General features: G+C 46.7%; 1 protein-coding gene across 2 annotated transcripts in view; it reads left to right on the top strand.

Moving 5' to 3' along the window:
- The window catches only part of LOC122934538 (intron Large complex component GCFC2-like), a 39,696-nt gene that overhangs the window by 6,431 nt on the left and 20,850 nt on the right, over positions 1-12,415 (top strand). For both annotated transcript variants that reach the window (XR_006388669.1, XM_044290084.1), the window contains exons 4-12: positions 410-619; positions 2,251-2,351; positions 4,035-4,153; positions 5,788-5,971; positions 7,682-7,805; positions 7,897-7,963; positions 8,979-9,091; positions 9,656-9,855; positions 11,423-11,573. Coding sequence is in view for 1 of the 2 variants with exons in the window: in XM_044290084.1 (XP_044146019.1) it covers positions 410-619; positions 2,251-2,351; positions 4,035-4,153; positions 5,788-5,971; positions 7,682-7,805; positions 7,897-7,963; positions 8,979-9,091; positions 9,656-9,855; positions 11,423-11,573 (1,269 nt within the window). In the remaining variant the exon portion in view is untranslated. The remainder of the gene's footprint in view (positions 1-409; positions 620-2,250; positions 2,352-4,034; positions 4,154-5,787; positions 5,972-7,681; positions 7,806-7,896; positions 7,964-8,978; positions 9,092-9,655; positions 9,856-11,422; positions 11,574-12,415) is intronic.

The raw sequence follows: 12,415 nt of genomic DNA, 5'->3' as shown, positions 1-12,415 counted from the left end.
GTTAATCCTACGCTGCTCCAACAACTGTGCTCAGTGGTGCCCTGACTTGCTGCAGACGGTGACATGCCATACTGGCATTTGACTACTCCAACCAAGGCACTGGCCTCGGGCAGCTTGTGACCGGTCAGCCCAGTGATTCGCTGCAGTGGACATGTGCCCGTGAGGCAAGTCATTCCTCTCAGCATGGAAACTTAGACTGGCAGGGGCCTCCGGACAACCCCCTTTAAACCATTATTCACGTGAAACTAGAAGACGCGTTTAATTTCTACCTAATCTGCCAGTGTCGGTCATCTGCATGCGTCAGACGCTGACGAAGTCACTAGCCGTATGGCCATATTTCGAGATGAAACAGACAGAGATGTAAATCAGGACTTGTGACCAATTCTTACTGAATTTTTGTTCAGCACAGATGACATCCCGGACGCTAAGCAGATCCGAGCGGCTCGCACACGGAGGAAATTGGCCCGCACTCAGGGAGATTACATATCACTAGATGCCTCTCACGAACGGTCAGATTCCAGCCAATCGGAAAGCGACGATGAGCTTGACGATCATGAGAAGAGGATTCAATTCGCCCCAGGGATGAAAAACATAAAAGAGCAGATGGCTGAGGAAATTGGTAACTTAAAGTGGATTTTTTTATTATAATCTAACTAATTATATACAATCATTAACTACTAAAAAGTGCCTTAGATGTATTCACTTACTGGTGTGACAGATGGTTACCTCATAATATACACACAGAGATGCCGCATGCTAATGAGCTGATTTGAGTCCAGCGTGATGTCAGTGAGTCCAGCGTTTTTTTATTTTTTGTTTTTTTTTATTTTTATTCTGAGATCTAGCCACTCCCCTGCCCACCTGCTGCTGATTCAAATGGAAAATAACTGTCAATCAGCAGCAGGTAGGCGGGGAGAGTCAGGAGCTCATGAATATTCATGACTCATCATTATTAGCTGGATCTTTTTAATACAAGATGTTGGCAGATTGACTGGGTCAATTAAAGAAAGTGACCCAGCATTTTGCTAAGAGAATCAGTCACTTATTTATGTTGCCCTTAGTTAGGACACCATAAAACTGGTGACAGGTTCCCTTTAATTTGTTCCAATGAAAACAGATTTTCAATCCCTACAAATGATTTCTCATATTGATGGCCCATCCTCAGGATGGGTCATTATAAAATTGGTGGGTGGGGGGGGGGTCTGAGTCCTGACACCCCCGCTGATCAGTTGTTTGACAAAGCCGTGGCGCTGCAGCCTCCTTTCGGCTCTCCAGACACAGCGCCAGCTATATGATAGTGGCTGTGCGTGGTATCGCAGCTCGGCCCCATTCACTTAAATGGGAATGAACTGGGGCCTAGGCCACATGACCTATCAACGTGACCTGACATGGCCTACGAAAAGGCCTAAATGCTCACATAGTGCCGCAACCTCTTCATACGGCTGATCGTGGGGGTCCCAGGAGTCAGACCACCACTGATCTCATACTGATGACCAATCCTGAGGATAGGGCATCATTATGCAAATCCTGAAATGCCCCTTTAAAATGTAAAAATGTTATTATAAAAAAGGACGTGGGTACCTTAGGCCCCTTTCACATGCGCAGGTACAGTGCGTGACGTGAACGCATAGCACCCGCACTGAATCTGGACCCATTCATTTCAATGGGTCTGTGTACATGAGCGTATATTATTTTTTTTTTTCCACGCATCAGTTCTGCGTTGTGTGAGAATCGCAGCATGTTCTATATTCTGCATTTTTCACGCAGCCCTGGCCCCATAGAAGTGAATGGGGCTTCAGTGAAAAACACATTGCATCCGCAAGCAAGTGTGTTTTTCACTGATGGTTGCTACGAGATGTTGTAAACCTTCAGTTTTTTATCACACGCGTGAAAAACAAAAGCGCATTGCACCCGCGCGGAAAAAAACTGAACTGAATGCAATTGAAGACAAAACTGACTGAACTTGCTTGCAAAATGGTGCGAGTTTGACTGAACGCATCCAAAGCAAATCCGCATCGCTCGTGTGAAAGAGGCCTGCGAGGCAGACTGAGGAGCCGCTATGAGCCCCTATTCGGGAGGCAGCCCAGACCATCCCCTTTCTGCCTCATGTCAGTTTATGCTGCAGGTTTTCTCTGTGGATTTCATCCCTTGCGATTCATGGGGCGAGGTCCGTGATACATCTGCACTCTTTGCTGTGGCTGTACCCTTACTCCACGATCAGCGCGATAACTGAAGTACATTTTGTTGTAGCCTCCAGTAGCGGGTCAGACGGTGGTGATGAAGAAGAAATGGACGACATTCAGGACAAGTGGGAGGAGCTTCAGATAAGAAAGGCGATCAAGTGTCCTCAGGTCTGTATTATTTCTGACGACGTAAACGTGTGAACTTTATAGAGAGCTGCAGCCATTTATGAAATGTATTACAATAGGCAGCATGTAATACTGTGGCTGCTGCAGGGAAAACGCACGGCTGTCTTTTTATTTATTTATTTTTTCCCGTGAATTGGACCCGCACACATTTTACTCCACTGCCCTTTAGCAAAGCTGGTCTGTGGCCATGCTATCGGCACAGTCCTTACTCCATGCAGACTTTTTCCAAAAGATGTGGTGGGGACTGAAATTATAATTTTTCACATGCATTGTGTCACGGCTGTGTCATGGTCTTGTGGTAGTGGACCGTAACACTTTTGCCGTGCATGCTTGTTGCTGGTGGCAATGTGTAGTTTGTAGCATGTTTTGACACTTTCCCTTTAAGTCTGGTTCCCTTCCCATTTCTGGTGTGTATGGGGTTAAGGTGTGAGCAAGGTAGAGCTGGGTGTGGCCTCTTGGCTCCTTGCAGACGAGCGTTCCTCCTGCAGCGAGTCCGCATCACAGCACCCGGCCTGACCTCCCAGCACTGACGGGATTCACATAGCATTATATTGATTTATGATGCTATGTAACCCTTACAGTTATGGAATGTATTGGATAACACTTGCCACCTGGATAACAAGCTCTGGGACACATAGCACTTACCTGCTGCAGCAACGGGAAGAAAGATGCTCACTGCCTATACTTGTGGTTCACCCCTCTTTGAAACCATGGAGCCCACTTCCGCAGGCTGGTGGTAAACGCTGTTCCCCCTCCGAGGAACACAGAAGCCCCCTCACCGGAGGCACAACACCCAGGGTAACGCCTTGCATACATGCCAGATATTAAAAAAACAACTGACTAGACATGTAACAAAAAAAACAAGACAAGACACCACACCCTGAACATAAACCCACACACAGGTAAGGTAGGGGAACAAGAAGGATAGAATGGGAAGGCAAACTATGTTCAACAAGGTGGCCCTCAAGCTGGACAGATGGAAAAGTCCAGGATGGCAGCATAACTCCAGCTCGACCAGAAACTGAAGTCCACTCTGACCTCAGGCTCCAAGCACCAGTACTATAAGAGGCAAGAGGCCACACCCAGCCCCACCTTTCTCACACCTTAACCCCATACACACCAGAAATGGGAAGGGAACCAGACTTAAAGGGAAAGTGTCAAAACATGCTACAAACTACACGTTGCCACCAGCAACAAGCATGCAAGGCAAAAGTGTCACGGTCCACTACAACCAGACCATGACGCATTGCCAGCGGAATTGTTGCAAATTCTGTCTGAGGTTAGCTGCAGTAATCCAATAGTAAGGCTAGTTTCACCCTAGTGATAAGAGGTCCAGCAGTCACCTGATCAAGGGGGGGGATCATGTAGGAGAGGCTTTGCGGGTGGAGGGAAAACCTCCATTCAGGATAAAATTTGCGTTTTGAAATTTTTATATGGAGTTTCCCTTTAGTGGTTGTCATGTATCTAACTCTGCCCCTGATCCAACCAGAATTACAATACTTTGCTATGTTAGAGACATACATTACACTATCTACCATGATAACAGATTTTGTGGTTGTATCTCAATCATCTGTGTATGTTTGGCCGCTTCTATTGAGCCTTGTCTCCATGTCGTTAGCGCCCACTGTTGTTCATAATAAAAAAAATTAATTCTTTGTCCAATAGACTATGGACAACGACTTGTTACACGGACACAGACCCACTCGTAAAAAAAAATTTGTTGCACCAAAGTTTTCTTCACCACCAGTGACTGTGGAAGATATTCGAAAAAGGTTGACGGCAAGGTAATTGTTTCCAACTGGTTTTCTGTTTGTGCGGGCTCTCTCTTAAAGGGGTGTTCCAGGATTTTAGTATCAATGGCCTATCCTTAGAATAGGCCTTCTATATGTGATTAGTAGAGGTCTGACACCCAGCCCCACCTTTGATCAGCTGTCCCCGAATAGCTCTGCTGTTGGACGTTGGTGCCAAACTACACGGCACGGTTCACTATGTAGTGCGCATTGCTGTTTACTGCAGGGCTGTGTAGTTCCAACTTCTACTGGACAGTGGGTGTGCGGGGTGTCAGACCCTTCAGATTGGATATTAATGGCCTGTCCCGAGGATAGCCCATCAGTATTGATAGTCTGAAATACCTAGCTAAAGGGGTTGTACCAGGTTAGAAACTGGCAGGGTCCCAGCAGTCAGACCCCCATCAGCATATCTCTGGCAGTCTTATAGAGAATGAATGGAACGGCAACAGTCATGTGCAACCTGCCGCTCCATTCATACAGGGATATGAGACCCCCATTTTTGGGACTGGTGGGGGGGATCCAGTGGTCAGACTCCCCTCCCTTCAGATCTAGTCCGCCAAACAACTAGGTGATTGAGTGAGGGATTGATACTAGGGATCGACCGATTATCGGTTTTACCAATATTATCGGCCGATATTGAGGATTTTTTAAGTTATCGGTATCTGCATCTATTTTGCTGATATGCCGATAACGAATCGGGAACAAGGATCGCGCTGCTGTCAGCGAAATCCGTGTTCCCTCAGCAGCAGCACAGGGGAGAAGGAATCAGTGTCTCCCTCCCCCTGTGCTGCTGCTGCCACTGCCACTGCCACCAATGAGAGGAGTAGAGAGGGGAGGGGCTGTGGCCACTGCGCCACCAATGATGTTGACTCACTCATTCGCTCAAATTCAACAGGAGGCGGGTGCTGGCTGCAGAATCATATGGCCGCACCCGACCTCTATGACAAGTAGCTGCCATCCACGGTAGTTAACCCCTCAGGTGCTGCACCTGAGGGGTTAACTGCCGCGGATCGCAGCTACCGCTTATAGAGGTTGGGTGTGGCTATATAATTCTGAAGCCAGCACCCGCCTCCTGTATATGAATTAAAGTAAAATAAACTAACAAAACACCAAAATATTAAGTATAAATGAAAAAGATTTACAAAATAAAGCTTTGCGTTAACAATAAACGTGTTCATTTTCAGCAGATTTTTTTAGGAATTTTTTGTTTTATCAAAAATTCAAATGCACAGAATATCGGTATAAATTATCGGTATCGGCTCAAAAAAAATCAATATCTGTTGATCTCTAATCGATACTACATAGTAAGAGAAGCTTTTCGCTGCCTCCCATTCCATGATTGATAGGAGTCCTCCTCACAAACAAGATGCTCTCTGCTGCTCCTCCTGCACGTATAGGGGAGGATGCCAAACCCCCCACCCTCCCAGTTATGAAAATCCCATACACTAGTAAAGCATGTAGACCCCCCCCCCCCCTTGTTTTACTTCTGTGCTTAGCTTGGTGTGACCACCTACCTGATGACCGATTCACAACAGACAAGATGGGTATACAGCTCTAACTAGAGACAAGCTCATTGTGCTATACATAGTCTTTGTACCTGATGTTCTCTCGTTCTTCCTTGTCTTCAGAATAGCCTCCATTGATGAGGTGCACAGAGCACACATCTTAGACAGTGAAAGATACACCCGTGATCTTGAAAATGCCAGGAACACGCTGCAGAAGCTCGAGACATCATCGAGTGAAAAAAGCTACAAATTCTTCAAGTCGATGAAGGTTTACGTGGAGAACTTTGTCGACTGTCTGAATGAGAAGGTAATGACATCAGAATAGGACTAGGAGATATAACTCCTCCCATCACATCTCTCTCCTGTTGTCCATGCTGAGACATCTTGTCTACGCCGATACATTGTAACAGCTGCATAAAGGCCACCTTGTAGCTGGTGAGGAATTGAAATGCAGACTATATTAGAAAGCTGCAGAGCTTTTCATTATGGGAGATCCCTTTAAAGCGTTTCTGTCACCAGATTTAAAGGGAGTCTGTCATCAGCATTTCACTTTTTTAACCCTTCCCACAGCACCCTAGCATGCTTACAGTTAATAAAAACGTTACCTCTGGCATCAATCCTGGACTTATAAAACGATCTTTATAACATATGCAAATGAGGGCTCGCAAGTGCCCAGGGGCGGCGTTACTCTCTTAGGTGCCCTGCTTGCTCAGCCTTTTACTTGCTTCCCCCCGCCCCTTCCTTCCCTCCGCCCGCCCATCCTTTCCCTCTGACCGCCTATCTACCAACTTGTTATTCCACCGAGATCCCGGGCCTGCGCACTCATTCCTTTGGCCGGTGCATGCGCACTGCGATGCCCCTTCCTTGTACGGCATCACAGTAATTAATGCGCATGCGCCGATGGACCGCCTCCTTTGTTGTGCTTTTGCGTCGTTAGCCGGCGCATGCGCAATAGTTACTGTGATGCCATACAAGGAATGGGCATCGCAGTGCGCCTGCGCCGGCCAAAGGAATGAGTGCGCAGGCGCGGGATCTCGGCGGAATAACAAGTTGGGAGATAGGCGGGCAAAGGGTAGGAAGGGGCGGGGGGAAGCAATGAAAAGGCTGAGCTACCAGGGCACCTACGAGGGTAACGCCGCCCCTGGGCACTTGCGAGCCGTCATTTGCATATGTTATAAAGATCGTTTTTGATGGTTTTAGAAGTCCAGGATTGATGCCAGAGGTAACGTTTTTATTAACTGTAAGCATGCTAGGGAGCTGTGGGAAGGGTTAAAAAATTGAAATGCTGATGACAGACTCCCTTTAACCCTATTACGCTAGCTGACATTAGCGATGTGCTAATGTCAGCTAAACCTAACTAGCCTATTCCTAGTTTTATCTATGCCCCCGTTACACCAGCAGCCCCCCTGCTCCTAAAAGCTAATTAGCATATTATAAAAGTTAGGGAGAACGGAGCCTCTAGGAGCAGGAACAACGCCCCCTGCGTTGTTCCTGCTTCTAGAGGCTCCGTTCCCCCACCTTTTGTCACCTCCCTCTAACTCCTGATTGACAGGGCCAGACAGCCCTCGCATCCTTTTGCCAGCCCTGTGCTCTGGTGAAATCTCGCGCCGTTCAGCATTCGGCGCAGCGAGGAAGCTGGCAGCCTTCGAGCGTCTTTCCCTCACCGCGCCTGCGCCGAATGCTGAACGGCGCGAGATTTCACCAGAGCACAGGGCTGGCAGACAGATGTGAGCGCTGCCTGGCCCTGTCAATCAGGACTTGGAGGGAAGTGACAAAGGTGGGAAAACAGAGCCTCTATAGTACATCGCTAATGTCAGTTAGCTTAATGGGGTTAAATCTAGTGACAGAAACCCTTTAAATATAATCCAGAGTGGCTCTGACTGATTTTACTCCGGATGCTCCTCTTGTCTTTTTAGGTTGCATTCACACTACATCAGGAAATCCCCATGATGTATATACCTGATGTACGCAAACACAGTGTGAGTAAACCCTTACTAACGTGCAATGTCTTTCTTAGATTCAGGAGATTTATCAGCTGGAGTCTGAGATGTCCCAGATCTTGGAGGGTCACAGCAGATCGCTGCTGAAGCGCAGACAGGATGACCTCCAGCGTGAATCTGCTGCGATCCAGAAACTTGCTGGTGGGTATATAACTAAGCTGTGGTCGCTGGCTGCCGTGCACTCTTCCTCATCACATCTTAGAAGGTTTTTATGGATTGTGTCTTTCTTTAGGAACTGGAAATGATGTGGTGGCAGATGAGGAAACGAAGAGCCACCTGCAGGACATGGAGCTGCGAAGGTGACTTAATGCTGCGTTTCATGGCCATGCATTGGTCGTTGGCCCAGTACAAAAATTTCTTGATTAACCCTCCCATCCCTCATATATAAAAGAAGCGAGCCCTGCCTCCCTCCCGCACTAGAGAGAATGTAATAAAGCAGGTCACAGTCACACCAAAGGCAACCCAATTATTTTCTTATTCCTTGTTTTTTAGCCCCAATGTAACTTTAACCCCTTTCTGCCATATGCCATGCAGTTTCAAGGTCCATACCGTAAGCTGCCATACAATTACGGCACTCGCATGGCATGGCCTTTGTAGCTGAGCCCAGGCCGTCTGCAGTGGGAGCCAGCCTTAAGTGGTTCGAAATGGGGGCTCCCTCTGTCACCCCATGGCCCCCATCATACTGGCGTGATGCAGGGAGTTGCTATGGCAGTAGAAGGCCTAACAAGTTCCTCATAGAGGACAAATATATACTGGGTCAAAAAATATAGTGACAAAAAAAAAACTAAACAAATGATGTGCAAAAGTGGTAAATTCATTAAAAAATATTAATTTTGTGTCTGCTCAGTGGGGTCCTACCACTGGAGCCCCTACTGGTCTTGAATAAGGGGACTGTATTCCCCTTTTTGAATGGAGTGGCAGAGATGCATTTAAGTCCATTGCTTTGTTGGAGTACAAGCGCTTGGCTATCTTCACCAGTCCCATAGAGTGGAATGCAGCGTGCGTGTGTCCCCCCCAATCCGCTCAAACAGGGGAACACTGGCCCCTGTTCATGTGATCGGTGGGGGTCCCAGTGGTTGGACCCCCACGATCAGACACTTATGGATAGGAGATAAATTGTCTTACAACCCCTTTAATATCACGGTAATTGCACTGACCTACATCAGTTTTACTGCACAAAGGGAAACAAAAAAATCTAAAACGTAGAAAAATTGAGTTGCGCCCCCCCCCAACTAAAGAGTTAATAATAAGTTATATGCACGTCAAAATGTTATAAGAATTATCTAGCTCAAGGGCTTAATTTTCCCTGTACAGGGAGAGAAGGCGACAGAAACGTGAGGATTCTGGCCAAATAGATCACCACGAAGGGATGTCTAGTGACGACGAGCTGTCTCTCGACCAAGAACGTGAATACAAGCAAGATCAAGGTGATGGGGGGGCGGGGAAGATGCATTTTGCTAATTTGTGTGTCACAGCGTGCACTTAGAGAACCACTGATGACGCATCAACCACAATGTCCTACACCGACCTACCCGGCCTGCTACATGTGTCCTGATCATACCCAAAGGGCAGAGGCATAAGGCTCATTGCGGAGCCATCTCTTATACTGACCTGTGCGCCTACAAAGTGATCAACATGTGTTCTCAGCTTCTGGATGTAGACCGGAAAATGATGATAAATTGGGATGGGAAACGTTTCATTTTACAGTGATTTAGCTTTAATCACAGTGCGACCCTTCATAAGGAGCTCAGCTTCAGACCTCATTTCAGCCATTACAGTCAAGGGCGCACCTTAGTGTCCGTATTGCCCGCCACGGGTCTAATGAACAGCACGGATCTAGTGTGCTCGGATCATCTGAACCGTGGTTGAGGTTTGCAGCAGTAGTACGAATATTGTGGCCGTTTGAATAAGGCTTGGATTACGTCTTGTAAATCTTCCATTCGTCATAATTTTCATTTTATTCCCGGGTCTAATAATGTTCCCTTCTACAGAGGACGTCCTGCTCCTGTGTAAACCCATCTTTGACGACGTCCATGAGGATTTCTGCCAGACTAAGAACATCCTGTCCAAGTTTCACGAGTGGAGGGAGCAGTTCCCGGAGACGTATTACGATGCTTACATCAGCTTATGTATTCCCAAACTGCTAGGCCCTCTGGTCCGGAAGCAGTTAATAGGCTGGAATCCTCTGCAGGTAGGACATCACTTCCCATTATGTTAAAATCTGTATTAGGCCTCTTTCACACGGGCGTCCCGGATTTGCTCCACATGTGTCGCGTGTGCATTGTGAGAAAACCGCGCGAGTAGGTACACAATTGCAGTCAGTTTTGACTGTGATTGCGTTCCGATGTTCAGTTTTTATTGCGCGTGATAAAAAAACTGAATGTGGTGCCCAGACCCGAACCCGGACTTCTTCACTGAAGTTCAGGTTTGGGTTAGGTGTTCTATTCATTTTATTATTTGCCCTTATAACATGGTTATAAGGGAAAATAATAGCATTCTGAATACAGAATACTAAGTAAAAATGTGGATTGAGGGGTTAAAAAAAAAAAAAGTTAAATTGACTCACCTCATCCTGTTGTTCGCGCAGCCGGCATCGTCTTCTTCCTTCATCTTTCAGGACCTGCAAAAGGACCTTTGACGTAATCTTCTATCTTTATTCAGCAGGACCTGTGCTGACGTCACCACGTGGTGAGCGCTATTACGTCATCAAAGGTCCTTTTGCAGGTCCTGAAAGAAGAAGACGACTATGCCGGCTGCGTGATCAACTGGATAAGGTGAGTTAATTTTATATATATTTTTTTTTTAACCCCTCCAGCCCTATTGTACTATGCATTCTGTATTAAGAATGCTATTATTTTCCTTTATAACCATGCTATAAAGGAAAATAATACAGTAAATTGACTCTTTTAACAATTTACTAACATCATCTCCTAGCAACCATGCGTGAAAATCGCACCGCATCCGCACTTGCTTGCGGATGCTATGCGATTTTCACACATCCCCATTCATTTTTATGTGGCCTGTGTTGCGTGAAAAACGCAGAATATAGAACATGCTGCGATTTTCACGCAACGCACAAGTGATGCGTGAAAATCACCGCTCATCTGAACAGCCCTATTGAAGTGAATGGGTCCGGATTCAGTGCGGGTGCAATGCGTTCACCTCACGCATTGCACCCGCGCTGAATTCTCGTCTGTGTGAAAGGGGCCTTAAAGGAGCACTCGAGGCAACCTGCATTGTGTTATGCCTAGTGCAATACATGGAACACCAGAGAGAATCTTTGTGTCATGCTTCACCCCCTCAGGCTCTGCACAACGTATCAGTGGAGTGTTCCTTTAAAGGTGTTGTCCGTAACAGGTAATTTGTAACAGGTGCCGGCAGCCTACCTCCCCTTGTGAAAGGATCATACTTACCTGCACACTGGCTCCAACACCTCCATCTTCGGATGCGGTGCTGGTTTTCGTGCTCCCCAGCATGGTAACCTCTTCAGCTAACCTCTGCTGAAGCCGATGAGGTGACCATGCCAGGGAGGAGACGACAAACCCCGGAGCGGAAGATGGAGGCACAGAGGACCGGAGCGGTGTGGAACAGGTAAGTATGATCCTCTCAGTGGGGGAGGCAGGCTGCGGGCTCCTGTTAGAAAAATATGTATTCCCAGGCAACACCTTTAAGTCACAGGTCACATGAGTTTATTATTGGTGAAATTTCCGCTTGTGCTATGAACTCCTGCATTGACATCCTTGTTCTCCGTGGCCTAGGACGCCACTGAGCTTGAGCACATGTCATGGTACTGTGACCTGGATGATTTCTGCTATAGCAAGCATGACCGTGAGGACAACATGGAGGACAACCCAAATCATAAAGTGCTGAGCGCTGTCATTGAGAAGACTGTGATTCCCATAGTTTCAGGTGAGAAAATACAGCGCAGGGATGTGTGTTGGGCCATTAAAGGAATCTCCAGTGAAATCATGAAATCGGTGCCGATTCTTCAGTCTTTCTGGATAATTAGGTATTCGATAAAATCTGCCTCGGACTTTGTAAAGTTAACAGTCCTTACATTGGGTGACGATGGAAATTCATTCTCATGCACTGATCCTGTGTTACAGCCTGTGTATTACACAGTATTCCATGGACACCATGTGTGAGTGCAGCTCTGGAGTGTAATACAGGATGTAACTCGGGATCAGTACAGGATAAGTAATGTAATGTATGTACACAGTGACTCCACCAGCAGAATAGGGAGTGCAGCTCTGGAGTATAATACAGGATGTAACTCAGGATCAGTACAGGATAAGGGTTCTTTCACACTTGCGTTGTTTGATTCCTGCAGGCAGTTCCGTTGCCTGAACTGACTGCCTGATCAGGCAAACTGTATGCAAACGGATGTCATTTTTTCTGACTGATCAGGATCCTGATCAGTCTGAAAAATGCCTGATCAGTCAGAAAAATGCATTGCAATACTGGATCCGTTTTTCCGGTGTCATCAGGCTAAACGGATCCGTTTTGTTTGGTTTTTTTCTTTCTCATTTTTAAAGAAAATGCGCAGACCAGAAGGACGGATCTGGCATTTCGGTATTTTGAATGCCGGATCCGGCACTAATACATTCCTATGGAAAAAAAAAAGTCTTCCGTTTTTTTTCGCCGGAGATAAAACCGTAGCTTGCTACGGTTTTCTCTTTTGCCTGATCAGTCAAAATGACTGAACTGAAGACATCCTGATGCATGCTGAACGGATTGCTCTCCATTCAAAT

This window comes from Bufo gargarizans, chromosome 4 (assembly GCF_014858855.1).
Source record: "Bufo gargarizans isolate SCDJY-AF-19 chromosome 4, ASM1485885v1, whole genome shotgun sequence".
In the NCBI taxonomy this organism is placed as follows: domain Eukaryota; kingdom Metazoa; phylum Chordata; class Amphibia; order Anura; family Bufonidae; genus Bufo; species Bufo gargarizans.
This window is presented reverse-complemented; position numbering and strand designations above follow the sequence as displayed.